This window comes from Protopterus annectens, chromosome 11.part0 (genome assembly GCF_019279795.1).
Source record: "Protopterus annectens isolate FY-2018-M chromosome 11.part0, PAN1.0, whole genome shotgun sequence".
NCBI lineage: Eukaryota > Metazoa > Chordata > Ceratodontiformes > Protopteridae > Protopterus > Protopterus annectens.
Genome location: NC_056745.1, coordinates 882114726 through 882129763, shown reverse-complemented (window position 1 = coordinate 882129763; position 15038 = coordinate 882114726). Strand labels below are relative to the sequence as shown.

At 38.0% G+C, this 15038-nt stretch overlaps 1 protein-coding gene across 1 annotated transcript in view; it reads right to left on the bottom strand.

Annotated features, from left to right (window-relative positions):
- MON2 (MON2 homolog, regulator of endosome-to-Golgi trafficking) overlaps positions 1 to 15038 on the bottom strand; it is a gene marked incomplete in the record, with an annotated part of 2751369 nt that overhangs the window by 367215 nt on the left and 2369116 nt on the right. Inside the window, 3 exon segments of the mRNA XM_044088289.1 lie at positions 6674 to 6802; positions 7123 to 7140; positions 7319 to 7462. Coding sequence (XP_043944224.1) covers positions 6674 to 6802; positions 7123 to 7140; positions 7319 to 7462 — 291 coding nt within the window.

The following is a 15038-nucleotide window of genomic DNA, read 5'->3' as shown; positions in this document are numbered from 1 at the left end:
CTGCTGTGACCTCATCTGAGCCTGTTGCTTTCCCTGACTTAACTTCCCTTAGTGCTATTTTTACTTCTTTTAGGGTAGGCTGTGTCTGGGACAGTACAGCTTCTGCGGGGTTTTTTTTTTCATTTAGAAGCTGCTGGAAGTACTCCTTCCATCTGCCTTTGATGTCCTGTGGACTGGTAAGCAGGATGTTGCTGGCATCCCTTATGAAAGGTGTCTGACTATCTTCTTTATCTTTCTGTCTTTGCCCTGCAACCTGATAAAGTTACTTCATATCACCTACTGAGTCACTTTCCCGAAGCTGGTAGAGTGCCTCCAATGCCCTATTCTTTGCTATTTCAACTCCTTTCTTAACTTCTTTGTTAGCCTTTTTCCCACACTCCTCCTTTCTTTTGATGACTTCCTGGACTTCTGCATTCCACCAACAGCTTTCCTTAGGTGCCTTACTTCATACACACATCTGATCTGTAGCCCTGTTGTTTTGAGGCACTGCCATTCTTCTTTGACTCCATCTACTTCCTCCTCTTCTTGGGGTGCTACAGCTCTGAGTAATTCCTTGAACTGTTGTACTTTCTCTCCAGTCAACTTCCAGGTCTTCAGCCTGGTCTCGGTTGCAAGAATCATGTGACTGTCTCTTTTTCTGAACCATGTGTCTACTATCAAACTATTTGCCAGACAGAGGTCTAGAATGGCTTCTCCTTCTTTACTCTTGTTGCTCCACCCATGTGGACCCAAAGCGGTCCTCCTATCCTGCTCTGCCTGTCCTGATATGTGCATTCAATTCTCCCATTATCAACGCCAATTCAAGTTGTCTTGCTTTATCTAGTTCCTGCAACTGCTGTCTGAATGCACTCTTTTCCTCACTATTACAACCCTGCTATGGGGCATAGGCAGAGATTATGAATAGTGCCCATTATCATTACACTGGAGTCGGACTGCCAAGAGTCTGTCACTAATGCTGATGACATCCCTCACTGCCTTCTGAAGCCTCTCTCTCATTACAATTCTGACAGCATTTCTAGTCCGTCCTGCTCCTGAGCAGTAGGACTCTGGATCCCAAGCCAAGTGGCTTTGCTGCACTGCCCTTACATCTTGGGGTCTTGGATACATAGGATGTCTAGCCTCCTCTGTACCATCATGTCATCCACTGTCCTATCAGTGAACCTACATTGAATGTAACAATTCTTAGTTCATGTTTGGCAGGTTGACTGGGTTTTATGTCCAGTTTTAACTCAACAGAGCTATCCTAGGTAACCAAAGCTGGGCAACTGGACACCAGACTGCCAGTAGCTTACTGACCTACTGCTGCTGGGCTTTATAGAGGGCACATACTGGCTAACTGCAGCACATATACCCTTACCACAATTACCATGGGTCCCTGGCATACGTTAGAGTAGGCCAGATCCTCAACCCACATATTACTGGTAACTACCCATGCCCATGTGGTGACATTAGTCAACATGACTAAATCACCTAAAGCCGTATTTTACACCATCAAGTGGTTAGCCCTACCACGGTGTGCAGTCTGTGATCCGTTTTCCCCTATTTTGGGGATACTGCACACCACAGCAGATGCTCAAAGCGCTTGATCTACACAACTCTTCCCCCTATAGGGGGGCCATGCAGAGTTTATGCTGCTGCCCACAGCTCCATTCATTGGTGTGTTTGAAATGGGAACACTCAGCATGTTTTTCGGAGGTGGGAGGAACCCACAGAGACAGAGGGAGAACATGCAAACTCCAAAGAGTTACTGGCCGGAGGTCAGGATCAAGCCTTATACCTCATGCATGGTGAAGTGAAGACCTTAACCATTATGCCAATTGTCCTATTTACAATGTAAACATGATTAAAGATTACAACAGGCAACCAAATTGAAGATGCACAGACCAGTGTGATTTTGTGTTAAGCTACCTGATACTACAGACCTGCACACCCGATTTTACTTAATAAAGACTTCTGAAACAAGCCCTTTTTCAGCTAATATTGAGATTGCTGTTGCTTGCTGATAATTTTTCATTCGGAACTCTTCTTGTTCTTTTCTCTGATGGGAGAAAAGGAAACTGCACTGTGCCAAGCATTTATTTTCTGAAACTGGTTAACACTGCTTGTTTCTATTGGCTGTGTGGATACTCTGTTTTACTTGTAGTTGTATTTCATAGTCTAGTGCTCATTTGTGCTGGGCTGCTCAATACTGTCCATCTGTCCACCCGATTTTACTGAAAGAAACTTCTAAACTAAGCCCCCCCCCCCCACCAACATGTGGTAATACTTGTGCTATACTCAGCTGTACTCTAGTTTACACTACATAACAGTCTGTACCTTTACTTAACACCCTAATTCAAGGGACCAAACTTCCTCTATCTTAAGTTTCAAGGCACCCCCCTTCATTTCTGTTGCTAAGCAAACTTCAGTTTTGTTCTTCTACCCACTGGGTGATTAGTTACTATACTGTTTTGGTCATATATCTACTGCACATTTAGCAAACAGCACTGTTTCATTATTTGTAGTATCTGTATTGTACAGCAGTAGTGTTGGCAGAGTGTACTGTTCAAATCAGCACTTTCCCGTTATTTGTGTCAGCTGTGTCTGCATTGCTCCTTTGTATGCAATACATTACACTGTTCTTGTTTTACAAATACACTGCCAAGCACTTTATACTGCACCTTTTATCACATTTCAATGTTTGTTACTGTAATCTGAAGTACTTTTCACTGCATTTTACCTTAGTGTAACTACAGCACTGTTTTCTTTTCTTAAGCAGCTACTAACTGTGGCACTTCTGCCTGCACTGCCAGCAATGCCATATTTTGATACATTATATGAAGCACTCCACTGTGCTGTATGGTATATTGTAATTGTTCTGCAGCCTGCCTTGCTACCTTACTGAGCTACACTCCACTTTTTCTCCTGATTCCTGTCATCTTACCAGCCTCTGTTGCTTTGTTCCACCTCAGTCATACATTTTATTATGCTGTCAGTATGCAACTTCTCTGCCATCATAGGGACATAGTCTCACCTTACTTAATCTGTTGCCATCCTGATAGCACTCAGTACCTTGAAGCAATGCAGAAACTGCCTTGTACTCACTGACACACCCTTATTGTTACCAGACACAGTATCCACTTGAAAGAGGCATAAGTACCTACTCAAAGTAGAGGTCACCATCCCATCCACCATACTTATACAATATATACCCCCAAACAAAAGCAATCAAGCAGCAAAACCCTCTTATGCTGAAGTACTGAAAACAAATTCTTCTCAAGCCTACTAAGCAAAGCACCAATAAATCCAGACCTCTGCATCATTCTCGCACCATACCCACTATGCACACCAATAGTCACTGCTACTTCTCTTAATAAGGGAGGCCAGTAATGCATGCCTAAGCTCTTAAGGCAACCTCTGTATACTAATCCACATGGCAATGTTCTAGATACAGGTGACTAGTTTTAGACGCATGGATGCCCCACTCACCAGGGTGAGTAAGGAAAGGAAAAGTACCTATTAGCAGCTTTTCAGATGAAAACGTTTGTGATATCAACATAGTTTTTAGACCCCTTCACCAGAAGTTCTCATATGACCTTGTTATTTTCCACAAAGGAGTTTATGATCTTAGACGCTCCATCTGGGGGACGTAGAGAGAACCATGGATGAACTTTCAATCTATAAAACTGAGGTAGGCTGAAATGCAGCTAGCCATAAAAACACCTTGACATCACTGTGGATGATGCCAAAATACAAACAGAAAATAAATTACTTTAACAACTGCTGTGGTGTGTACTGCAATTCCAAGGGGATTCAATGTTTGCCAGACTGGAGAGAGATGACAGTCCTACCTGCATTGTCACATCTAGCCTGCACTTCTCTCCTCAAGGTTTCCACATATTAGCAAAGACACTTTATACCCCTATAATGCCTTTTTTTAGGCATAGTCAGTTTCTTGCACCTTCCAACCTATCAAATTCAGTCAGAGTTGTATAAATTAGGGAGCGCTCAATGCTAGACGTGTGAGTCTGAATAAAAATTTCTTGATTTTGATGCATTCCTGACCTCTGAGGACATACACATCTGTATAGTTACTGAAACCTGGCTCCAGTGTAGTAACACTTTCTCTATACCTTGGCTCAGCACTTATTCATTCAGACTAGTCAGCAAGGACAGGGACATATCCATACTTACCTGCAGTCCCATAACCTTGCAGCAAATTCAGCAAGATAATGACCTTGAATTCTTAAGACAGCCCATCATCAACAGCCAAGTCCAATAATTGTAGGAACCCAGCAACAGAACTCCTCCCATGTATCTCACTGCCTACGACACCTACCTCAACAAATTGCAGTCCTTAACTAATCTCAACATTATCATCCTGGTGGATTTTAACCATCTCCCTACTGAAATGTGACTCAATGCCGAGTCAAGAAATGACAAAAAAGATCAAAAATACAGAAGAACGACTCTTGAACATCACTTTTCTCATTTAACCTTTTTTGCGGGGGGGGGGGGGGGGGGTAATCCTTGTCTAAATAAGTAACTGAAAAACAAGTTGCATTTTCAATAACATATCTTGCATTCAAATTTGATTTTGAAAAGCACACTTGTAAAAATACAACTGTCAGAAGACTGAAGACTTGTCATCCTTGACATGCATGATTTTTCTCTGTGATTCAATATGTATGATTTGATGAATATTAATAAAAATAGAGCTGTCATCAAGTACTATTTAAAAAGAATTACTTCAAAGTCCCACTTTTGTAAATGTTTATTAATTAAATGATTTTCTTTTTAAGGAAAGACTGTAGGAATGCTTCTTGAGTTCTTCTTTACATATGGCTATGTGCTAAGAAAAATGCCATCTTCATACTGCTTCTATATAAATAGCTATTCTAAAGTATAACAAAAAGCCAGTGGAATGATGCTCAGTGGTCTACATGATCATACCTCTTTTGTGGCACTTAAATAAGCTCCTATGAAATGGCCTTTATAGGATACACCATGACTATTTTAGTCACATCATCAAATCAGGCAGATATGAAACTCAGAAATGCTTATAATGCTCTCATTCTTCTAAAAATGGTTCATTAAGTTCTGATTTCAAATTAACCAGCATGGCTGTAGCAATGGAATTTGGCACCCTGAATAGCAGGCCCATTTAGTGGCCCACCTCACTTTCAATAAGCAATCACATTTGTGATCATCTAGTGACAGCTTTTAAACCATCAACCTTTTTAAAGGACAGTTTACAAACAGTCAATCCATTACAATTGCAGCCTGCACATCAACTATCCTATTTTTTAAAAGCAGCTGAAAAAAATACCTTTAGGAAAACAAGAAAGACAGACACTTAACCCTGTAAGCTGTCATTTTTTTCCAGCATCTGCTACCCTCTACAAGTTGGCATCTGGGAATAGTTGCCTTATTTGTCCCATCCTTGTGATGGCACTGTTAACCTGCATATCTAAGCTCCATGACTTTCTGGGACTATTCAAACCACTGCCTTCACTTTAATTCCTGCTTACAACATCACATTCCAACATGTTGCATTGTACATGTATGTACAGACATTCACAGATTCCATTATTAAGGGGGTTGTCATCCAACCTTAACTATCCCTGCACCAAGGAATTTTTATAAGGTAGTCAGTGACAGTCCCTCTTACAAAAAAAAAAAGAAATAAAAAAAGATTAATGTCTGCTTGCTAGATCAAGATCAAACTGTGTCTGTTTACATATGTAAACTGCCTCGCCATTAATCTCCAGCACCTGTCAAACTATGTTGCTGCTTACATTGTACAATGTGCAAAATGGTCTAATGTTCTCCATAATCACCAAATCAAAGCCCATCACACTCTAATTGTTTCAATAATGCCATGGGACTAATAAAATCCACAGATTATTTTTTAACAAACAGCTAGAAGACATAGCTTTACTAGGTATTGCTACACAAAATTCAGACAGTAAAATAATGCATTAGTGCTCCACTTACAAAACTGCTCAAGATATAACATTTTATGCATAATATGTTAATACAGAAACACTCCAAAACAGTAATAATGACAATATGTTAGGTAATAGCAAAGGATGGAGAAGAAAGATGCCTCAAATCCTCAGGTAAAGTCTCCTGAGTTCACTTTTGAATGAAGTGTTTGCCAAACAGGTTTAACTTGTGGCCAGGCAAGCATTCAGGTTTAGTAGAATGACACAGCTGTAGGCAGTACCATGGCATCTGTATAAATCCAAGGGATATCTAGAAAAAGGTCACTGGAGGACCACAGTTTAATTTGGGGAGCTGGGGGGTACCATGGCAGGTATTAGTAGATAGTGCCGACACAAATCGTTGACTACGTATGTATAAGGCCAAAGATAGTTAAAAGTTGTTTGGTTGTTTACCAAGACTAAATCAACCCAGCATTTTAAGGGGCATTCAGTCAATTAATTGACAATAACACAACTGCAAGTATACCTGTAAATTGGCAGATTAGTACTTAAGTTTCATAAGTAAAAGTATACAAATTTATTCAGTAGCTAATTTGTATGTTGTGTCAACTACCTGTATGACAAAATTCAAATGCAAGAAGTCTGAAATTCAGCTTTAACTCTTTCAAGAATATCACCTTAACAAGATTTTGGCATTTGGAGGTAAACACTGCAGGCATAATTAAAACAGCCTGCACAGTACTTACCTGAATAATTTTTTGAAGTACTCTTTCATTCACTACAGCCTTATGGCAAGCTGTTTTCTGGTACAGATCTACCACAAACTCCAATGACTTCTCAGCAAAAGGCACATAATTTAGAGCTACCCATTCAGCCTACAAAAAAAGCACATACTTCATTACACTGAAAAGAAACAAATGAGCAAAACAGAAGACTTCTAAATTAGTGACAAGGATCAGCAATTCATACCATAGCAAAAATTAAATCATGATCATCAGACATGCAGAGGCACAGCCATTAAAGATTGTAAAAGAAAAGGTTAGGAAAAAAAGAGTGAAAAAGCAATGGAATACACAAAGAATCACAATATTAGTTGATTCAGTTCTGTCAGCAAGCATCTCATAAAGAAAACAGTCTGAACTACCAAATGTGACATGCCCATGTTTAGGGCAATTAATAAACAGGTTTCACTCACCGGTGCAAACAGCTGTATCTAATGAGAATCCATTGTGCAGAAGGACAAACAAAACACAAAGCAAGACATGTTTATGAAGCTGCTTAACTGAGTAATGATTTTCAGTGCAATATTACATATTGATATGTGGTGCATATAAATTATTTCTGTAATACAAACAAAGTGACAGAAACAAAATGTTGGACAATAAACTTACTTGATTGAACCTTGCATTTGCTACATGCTTGGTTTCCAATTTCCCATACTGTGGTGGTTTACAAGAGAACTCTACAAATCCCAGAACTAGATCAAATAACGCTGGGTACATAATCTGCATATTCTCTGGACCAACACAGATTGCCTGTTCAATACAAGAAAAAAGCGTGTTATTTATAAAGTATTACAATATGTAAACAAATATGATCATTATGTTTTACCTTCACATGTGACAAACAGTCATGATTTAAAATACAAGAAATTAAAAGTGAAAATAAAAAACACAAAAGATATGAAAGCCAGAGTACATCAGTTTTAGATACAAAATAAAGAAATCTGTATAAGAGAATTGGCAGTGTTAGCTTCCCAACAGAATACCGCCATGCATCTCATCTACAGTAAAAGCAGTTTAAACCTAACATGGAGCATTCGAGAAAAACAAATTGCAATCAGATTAATAAAAAAATGTGAATGGTTTCTCCACAAACCAAAGGAGCTTGCAAGTCACATAAAAGATTTGTTTACATAGTTAACAAAAAGTCTGATCATCTATACAAAAATTCTACTTTAATTATTCTGATCTCCTCTTACAGAAACTTCACTGCAGCGCACACACACACATACTCGCACAAAATGCAGGACATTACCAGGAAGTGTGAGATAAACAGTGTAAACTGACTTAGAAGACAGCAGAGAATAAAGACAAAAAAGTGCATTTTCATCCCGCCATGAAACACAGTCATACAGCTGCCTTCACCCACATCCAAAAAAACATTGCCATGCAGCTGCTATTATAACCATATATAACAGTCTGTCACTAAATATTCTCTACCGCTCTACTGTATACTTTAATACTGCAGTATTTTTGCAACAGATGATCACCTCAGAAAGATGGAGAATGAAATAAAAAAGATAGAAAAGGAAAGCAAATGCTAGAACATGAAGGTATTCCAATATCTTGCTGGCCTGTGCTGAAATTTAGTCTTCTCCCTTGGTAAACAGCAGTCTGCTTGGTTTTCTCTAATTTTAACTTGGAAGTTGTTGCCTGTACAATATCACTTGTGCACACTGCCCCCTGTCACTTGCCCACTGTCAGAGTATGAGCTGCAGTCCTGTTAGTTGCAGCTGGTATGGATAAAGTAACTATCACATACCTGCAGAGAAAAGTACAACCATGTCTGCTGACAGATAACAAAGCTGTTCTCGTCATACTGAAGTGATATATAAAATGCTAGTGGTATTATACAAAGTGATACACAAAATGCTAGTGGGAGAATTAATGGAGAATAAAACATGTAGAAGAGCCTCACTGCAGACAGGGCATTACTAATTCATGTAACTTATTCAAATGGCACAAGATCAAACTTGTTTTATGAATGTCCATAATGAAGCAGTGAAGCAAGTGGAAGAGGTCTGGTAATAAATGTGCCAGTTCTGGAATCTTTGCAGATCTGGTGACAAAGACAATAATGTATGATGAAAAAGCACATACTTTTCCAAAGCTACACTAATTTTCTAGCATATTAAGCAACTGGAAAATGCGCAGAGGTTTGCAATTAAAAAGATCACGGGCTTAAAAGAAATGAACTACCAAGAAAGACTGGAGGCTTTACTTCTCTATTCAGTTTCATACAGACACTCTACGGCCAATCTGAGCCTTGTTTATGGGGCTATAAGGGATCCAATAGTCCAACAACTCTTATACTTCTTTAAATCAAACAGTCTAGCTAAAACTAGGGACAGTGATATAAATCTACAATAAATAAGACAAGTAGGAGTGAGAGAAATGTCACACAACTTCTATCCCTTCTCTGGAATAAAATTTGTCTTCAAGTTAAGAAATGTGATACACTGCCTTTAAAAAGGAACTGGATGGGTATTCATAAATTCACTCCTGGTATGACTGGCCTGACCAGCCTTGAAAAGGGAGGCAAGACCTAAGGGTTGGCACTTGCAAGGCAGAAATGGCCTCAAGGCTCAATTGCCTTGCCTTGCAACACCTATGATCCTATGCTTCCAGCTGTAACATGTCCATGAACATCATTAAATAAGCTGCGGTTCCTCAAGATAAAATGCCCTCAAAATTCCATATGTATAGAATACCCAGCCTTTTTGCAATTAATCTGCCATTCAATAATCATCTATTAGCCTGCATGTTTAAACCACTGAATATCATACAGGATAAACTTAAAAAAAAAAGACACTAACAAACATCCATGACAAAAGTTGTTCTTTTGTTGATGTTTCTTAGTTTTTATTATTCTGCATGTATTGTTCCCACAAATTCTATTTCTATGCAATTTACTCCTTCCCCTTTTTAATGTCCCACCTCCAAGTTTTTTTCTCATTTACAATTAATCATTACTTCAATTACATTTGATTTAGATTCTAATTTCCATTTTCTATTCAGTTTTTTTGTTAGCCAACAGCATTAAAGTTAGTAAGGGCTTTCTACCTCTAAGCAATTCAGATCATGTGTCCCAGATCAAAAGACTCATTTCATTAGTCACAGCCATCCCTCCCCCACCAACATTTCTTTCAGAGTGCTCTATATGGAAATTTTAAAGTCTGCCAATCCATTACTGAAAAAATATGTTCCCTGTTACCGCTTTCTTTTCCATCACACATCCAGCATTTGCTATCTGCCTTAGGAAAAATTCTCTGAAGTTTGCTTGGGGTACAATAATACCAATGCACACACTTCCAAGCAAAAATCCTACCTTTTGGACTATGTTGCATACTTGGCAGCTATACAGATGGCCTCCAGTTGTTTCTTTGTAAGTTGCCTTTCTAGTTTATTTTCCCAATCGTTTCTAACCACCTCTGATTGATTCATATAGTTATAATGCAATGTTTTATATGCCCTACTAATTATCCATGTTTTAGCAGCAGCTTCTGTACTAGACTTGACTGAAAACTCGACCAGCACTGTTTTTTCACTTGGCATTCCCCTATCCCTTTCTCTTTTTCTATACTCCAATATCAATTCCGCATTATGGAAAGCAGTCTCCAACCTGGAGTCTAAACTCCTACTTGGCCTCATCCCACTCTCATGCCTTTTCGTCTCTAGTTATTTTCTCCAAGTACTTTGGTTCTTTTGTCAGTTTTCTCCAGTAAGTTCCAGCCCCTCTTGACTATTTTCTGTCAGTACTTGCAGTCATATATATTGGCAAAATCTCTGTTCTACATTCCTGTGTTGGCTTAATTCTTGGAATACTTTCTGTAACTTTATGAATATATTTCTTATGGTTGTTACCATTTTCTTTAAGGATCTGCACCCAAAATCCTACTCTCTACTTAATTTCTCGAATTTCCCTGTTTCATTATCATCCCTCTCCACTTCGATTTTATAACCTTCTGTTTGAGTTACATATATGAGCCTTAAATGAGTGTTTAAAGTATCCACATAAATCAAGTAATCTTAAAACACCTAGACCGATGGAGAGGATCAACTTATCCCACTTAACTCTTGCTCTCTTCCCCATCCAAATAAATTCCTTCAACACTTTAGTAACTATCATTCACAACTTCTCCTGTCTCAAAAAAAAACCTGCCTTGCCTGTATGTAAAACTGAAGGGACTAAAAAGATTTTCACTGCTTCTGTCTTATCATAATCACAAACTTCCCAATTCATAGTTTTTGCATTATCTTTTGTTTAGTCTCTTCCCACATAACCTTAACTGACATGACAAAATCAGCTTTAATCCATACACCTAAATACTTCATCCTGTCATGTCCCCACAAATATGGGTATTGCTGAACCAATTCATGTGTGGGTACATAGTTTACCGCTCTAGCCTTTGTTTTTTCCTCATTAATCTTACATCCTGAAAAGAACTGAAACTGTCTCCACAACACTGAAATGTTCTTTCCTGGATTTATCAAGTACAAAACAATATAATCTGTAAATAAAGCTACCTTTTCTTGATTACCATACCAGTTACATCATTGAATTTATGAGTCCTTTATTTACTTTGCCAATGGCTCTAGTTATATAGAAAATAACAAAGGGGTAAAAGGATACTCCCACCTGAGCCCTGTAGAGAAACAGCTAGTCTGAGAGGAACACACCCACTTGAATTCTCACCTCTGTCTATTCAAACATTCTCCCTATTAACCCTATTATTTTATTAGGGAATGCAGATGCAAATGCTTCTATTGCTGTACTCAGAAAATCCCAGCTGACTCTATCAAATGCTTTTTCTGTATTAAGAGCCATCAACCAAGTATCTACTTACATTCGGCCTCCCGCTGGATTAGCACTGTTCTACTAAAGTTGTCAAGTGTTTGTTTCCCCACCAAAAAAAAAAAAAAAAGTATCTATATCAATTCCTTCGACATTTGCTTAGGTAGTATAAATACTTTATAATCATGGTTTTATATAGCTGGGTCTAAAGAGTCTTTGCACTCTTTAGACAATACAGCTATCACAGCTTTCTTCCAGGATACTGGTGTGGTGCTACCCCCTTTTAAAAATACTGTTAAACAAAACCTTCCAGCTCTTTATCACTTCCTTCCCTCCTAGATTCCACAGGAATATCATCTGTTTCTGGAGATGTTCCTGGTGAATGAAAATGCATCTTACCTCATTCTCTTCATATCTTAACTATTAATTATTGAGACTCATCTTCCTCTAATAATTCCTTTTTTCTTTACACGCCTAACAAACACTTACCTATCTCCCTCTTTAGATCTTTACTTACCCTCTTCTTCTCTTTCCCCTCCTCTCTCTCCCCTTCTGCACATTCCACTTTGCTTCTATTTGCTAATCTTCCTTTTCTCCTTTCTTCTATTTCCTTTATCTTTTACTCTTCCCCTCATACACCTTCCTTCTTTTGTTTCTCCTTTGTCTTTCCTTAACCATGTGACATTATAAACCTATACCTAAATGCCTCTCCTACTAACTTACCCTCACATTCATCTAATGCTTGATCTCATTTACTGCTTCAAAGTATATAGTTTTAATGGTACTTTTCCGTTATCATGGTAATGCACTACCACACGCACGCAGTGATTGTGCTATGTGTATAGAACAAAATTATGGCTTTCTGGCAAATCATTGAGTGTTGAAGTAAGAAAATATTGGCAGACATTCTGTGTCTCTACCTTTGTAACAGTAATATTTAAAATCTGTCTCTGACTTGTATCTTTGTCCGTCACCAAATCATGGTATCACTTTTGAGTCGAATGGTGTGGGATATCTGGACAGCCTGCTTAAGGGAGTGAGTGAGAAACATTTGGTGAAATTTTTCTTCAATATCTTCAGCGGCGCTGTCCTGAACTTCGGTAACTCTGGTAAGTATTACAGTACAAAAAACCTGTTACACATCTAAACTGCTTTCCTGCCCCAATAAAGTGGAGGGAGTTGTATATATATATATATATATATATATATATATATATATATATATATATATATATATATATATATATATATATATATATATATACACGTGTGTGTGTGTGTGTGTGTGTGTATTCTGTACACATAGCATAGATTCACACCGTACCTCGTAGCGATCCATAATTTCACATACTGCGCAGATTTTGCCTGCATGGTTTTGGTCTGCTCCTCATACAGTTTGTTTTTTTCTGGGAAATCATCGAGGATTGAATTCAATACATACTGACAGACATTTAGTGTTACACTGCACACCTTTCAGCTAACGGCTGTTAATCTGAATACTGGTTTTCCATGTTTCTACCAGTAATATTTAAAATCTGTCCCTGACGTGGATGTTTGTCCGTCACCCCCCCCCATTCTTTTTGGCTTTGTCCACAATACCAGCGCATAGAGGGGGGAGAGGTATACCTCTGAGATGTCTCTCATTTTGCAGATTTGCAGAAAGTGTCCGTCTTTGCGTCATACTTTTTGTCCAGTTGTAGTAAGCAAGAATCGTCAGCAGCAGCTGTCAAATCATTGCGAGCGCGTGCCAAGCGTTCATTGCAAGTGTTACCCTAATAATGGAAAAGTACCCTTTTTCTTACTTCTGATTACAACTGCTTATTTCAGAATCCACTGAAATATGCTCTATTATTTTCATGTTATTAGCATGCCTTTGTATTATCATTATATTTATTTTTCTGCTTATACATGGTTTTAGTCATTCTCTTTCTATGTAATTTTTATAAACTTTTGTAACAATGTATTTTATTTTTTACATTGGAGCTTTTTGAAAATGGGTTTGCTTAGCCCAGTGGACTTTCCTGGTAAACAAATGTCAATAAATAAAATAAATATATAAATAACCTTGGCATAACTGAGTCTTCCACAAATAATTCCATTTGTGCCTTCTTTTTTTTTCTAAATTCCTCTTTTTTTACAAATTTTCATATAATTTCTTAAACATCTCTAGTACTTCTAATACATTATAGATTCTCTGGCTATTTTTCTCGTCACAGGCTCCCTAGATTTGGTGACAACCTTTTGTTTTTTTGGCAAAATTGTGCTAAACGTTTTCTGCTCTGGAGTAATTTAATCATCAAAAAATAGCTGCTTAACAGCAACTTTTCTAAACTCACACACATTACCCAAGTACTGCCTTTTCTCCCCTTTTTTGTCAGATCCCCCTTATTCTGCAATACTTTAACCTTTGTTAGCCCCACTAAATAATTCTTATTACTTTTTTCCCATATTTCTGTTATTTCAACCTTATTTTTAAACTCAGTTTTAATTTTATAATTATCCCCTCTGAAGAAATGTCTATCTTTCATAATTACGTTTAAGAGATGTATATAATATCACCGCTTTCCAAAGTGTCCTCAGGCAAAGTTAAACCTCGTAATAAATCCAAAAATGAAATTGACCTCGTAATAAATCCAAATGATAGTGAGGATTTCTTCTTTTTATTCAAAACAGCATAAAAACAGAAAGGATGAGCGCTTTCGCGTGCTGAAGAAGCGTGCATTTCAGCACGCGAAAGCGCTCATCCTTTCTGTTTTTATGCTGTTTTGAATAAAAAGAAGAAATCCTCAGTTCTCGTGGTGTGTCCCGTGGTTTTCCATTTGAATAATTACGTTTAAATAATTTCCACTACCCATTCCCAAAATAACTATCTTTTTAACAAGTAAGCAGGAAAGTGAAAGTGTCTCTTGCTTCATTATTCTGCATTTTTTATCTTGATTTTTATCGGTGCATGTTTTGAAATGGTTGCTGGATATCTCTCATACCTTTCAATTAGATACACATGCTCCTGTAAAATGCAAATTCTATTCAGTCTACCCCAGTTACTGAACTTTGGGGAATAACATGTAAATTCTGTCCAATTTCCTACTACTGAATTCACATCTTCCATACAAAGTATTATCATACATTTCTTGATTTCCCTGATGCATCCTCACTACCGCAAACCAAGCCCCAGTCCCCCACTCAAAAATAATATTCCCTACTGACAGCTATTTCTCCCAATTTCTTTAAGCTCCAAAATAGCAGTTTTGGTGGAATATAACTACATGCCAGCACTACCTTCCTCCCTTGCCAAAAGCTCTTTACTACCACAAATTTACCATTTCTGCCTTTTTCCTCTTCTATCACTACTGGAGCCCTTCTAGCAGTCATTGTTATTGCTTCCTTTTTCCTTTGTCCCCAACAGTCTGCTGAATGTCTGCCCTGAAATTCTTTATCAAATTCATGAGCTCATTTCTATCCAAACATGTCTCCTACAAAAGTGCTGTTTTCATCCTACATTCCTTAACATAATCCAATATTCTCTGCTTTTTG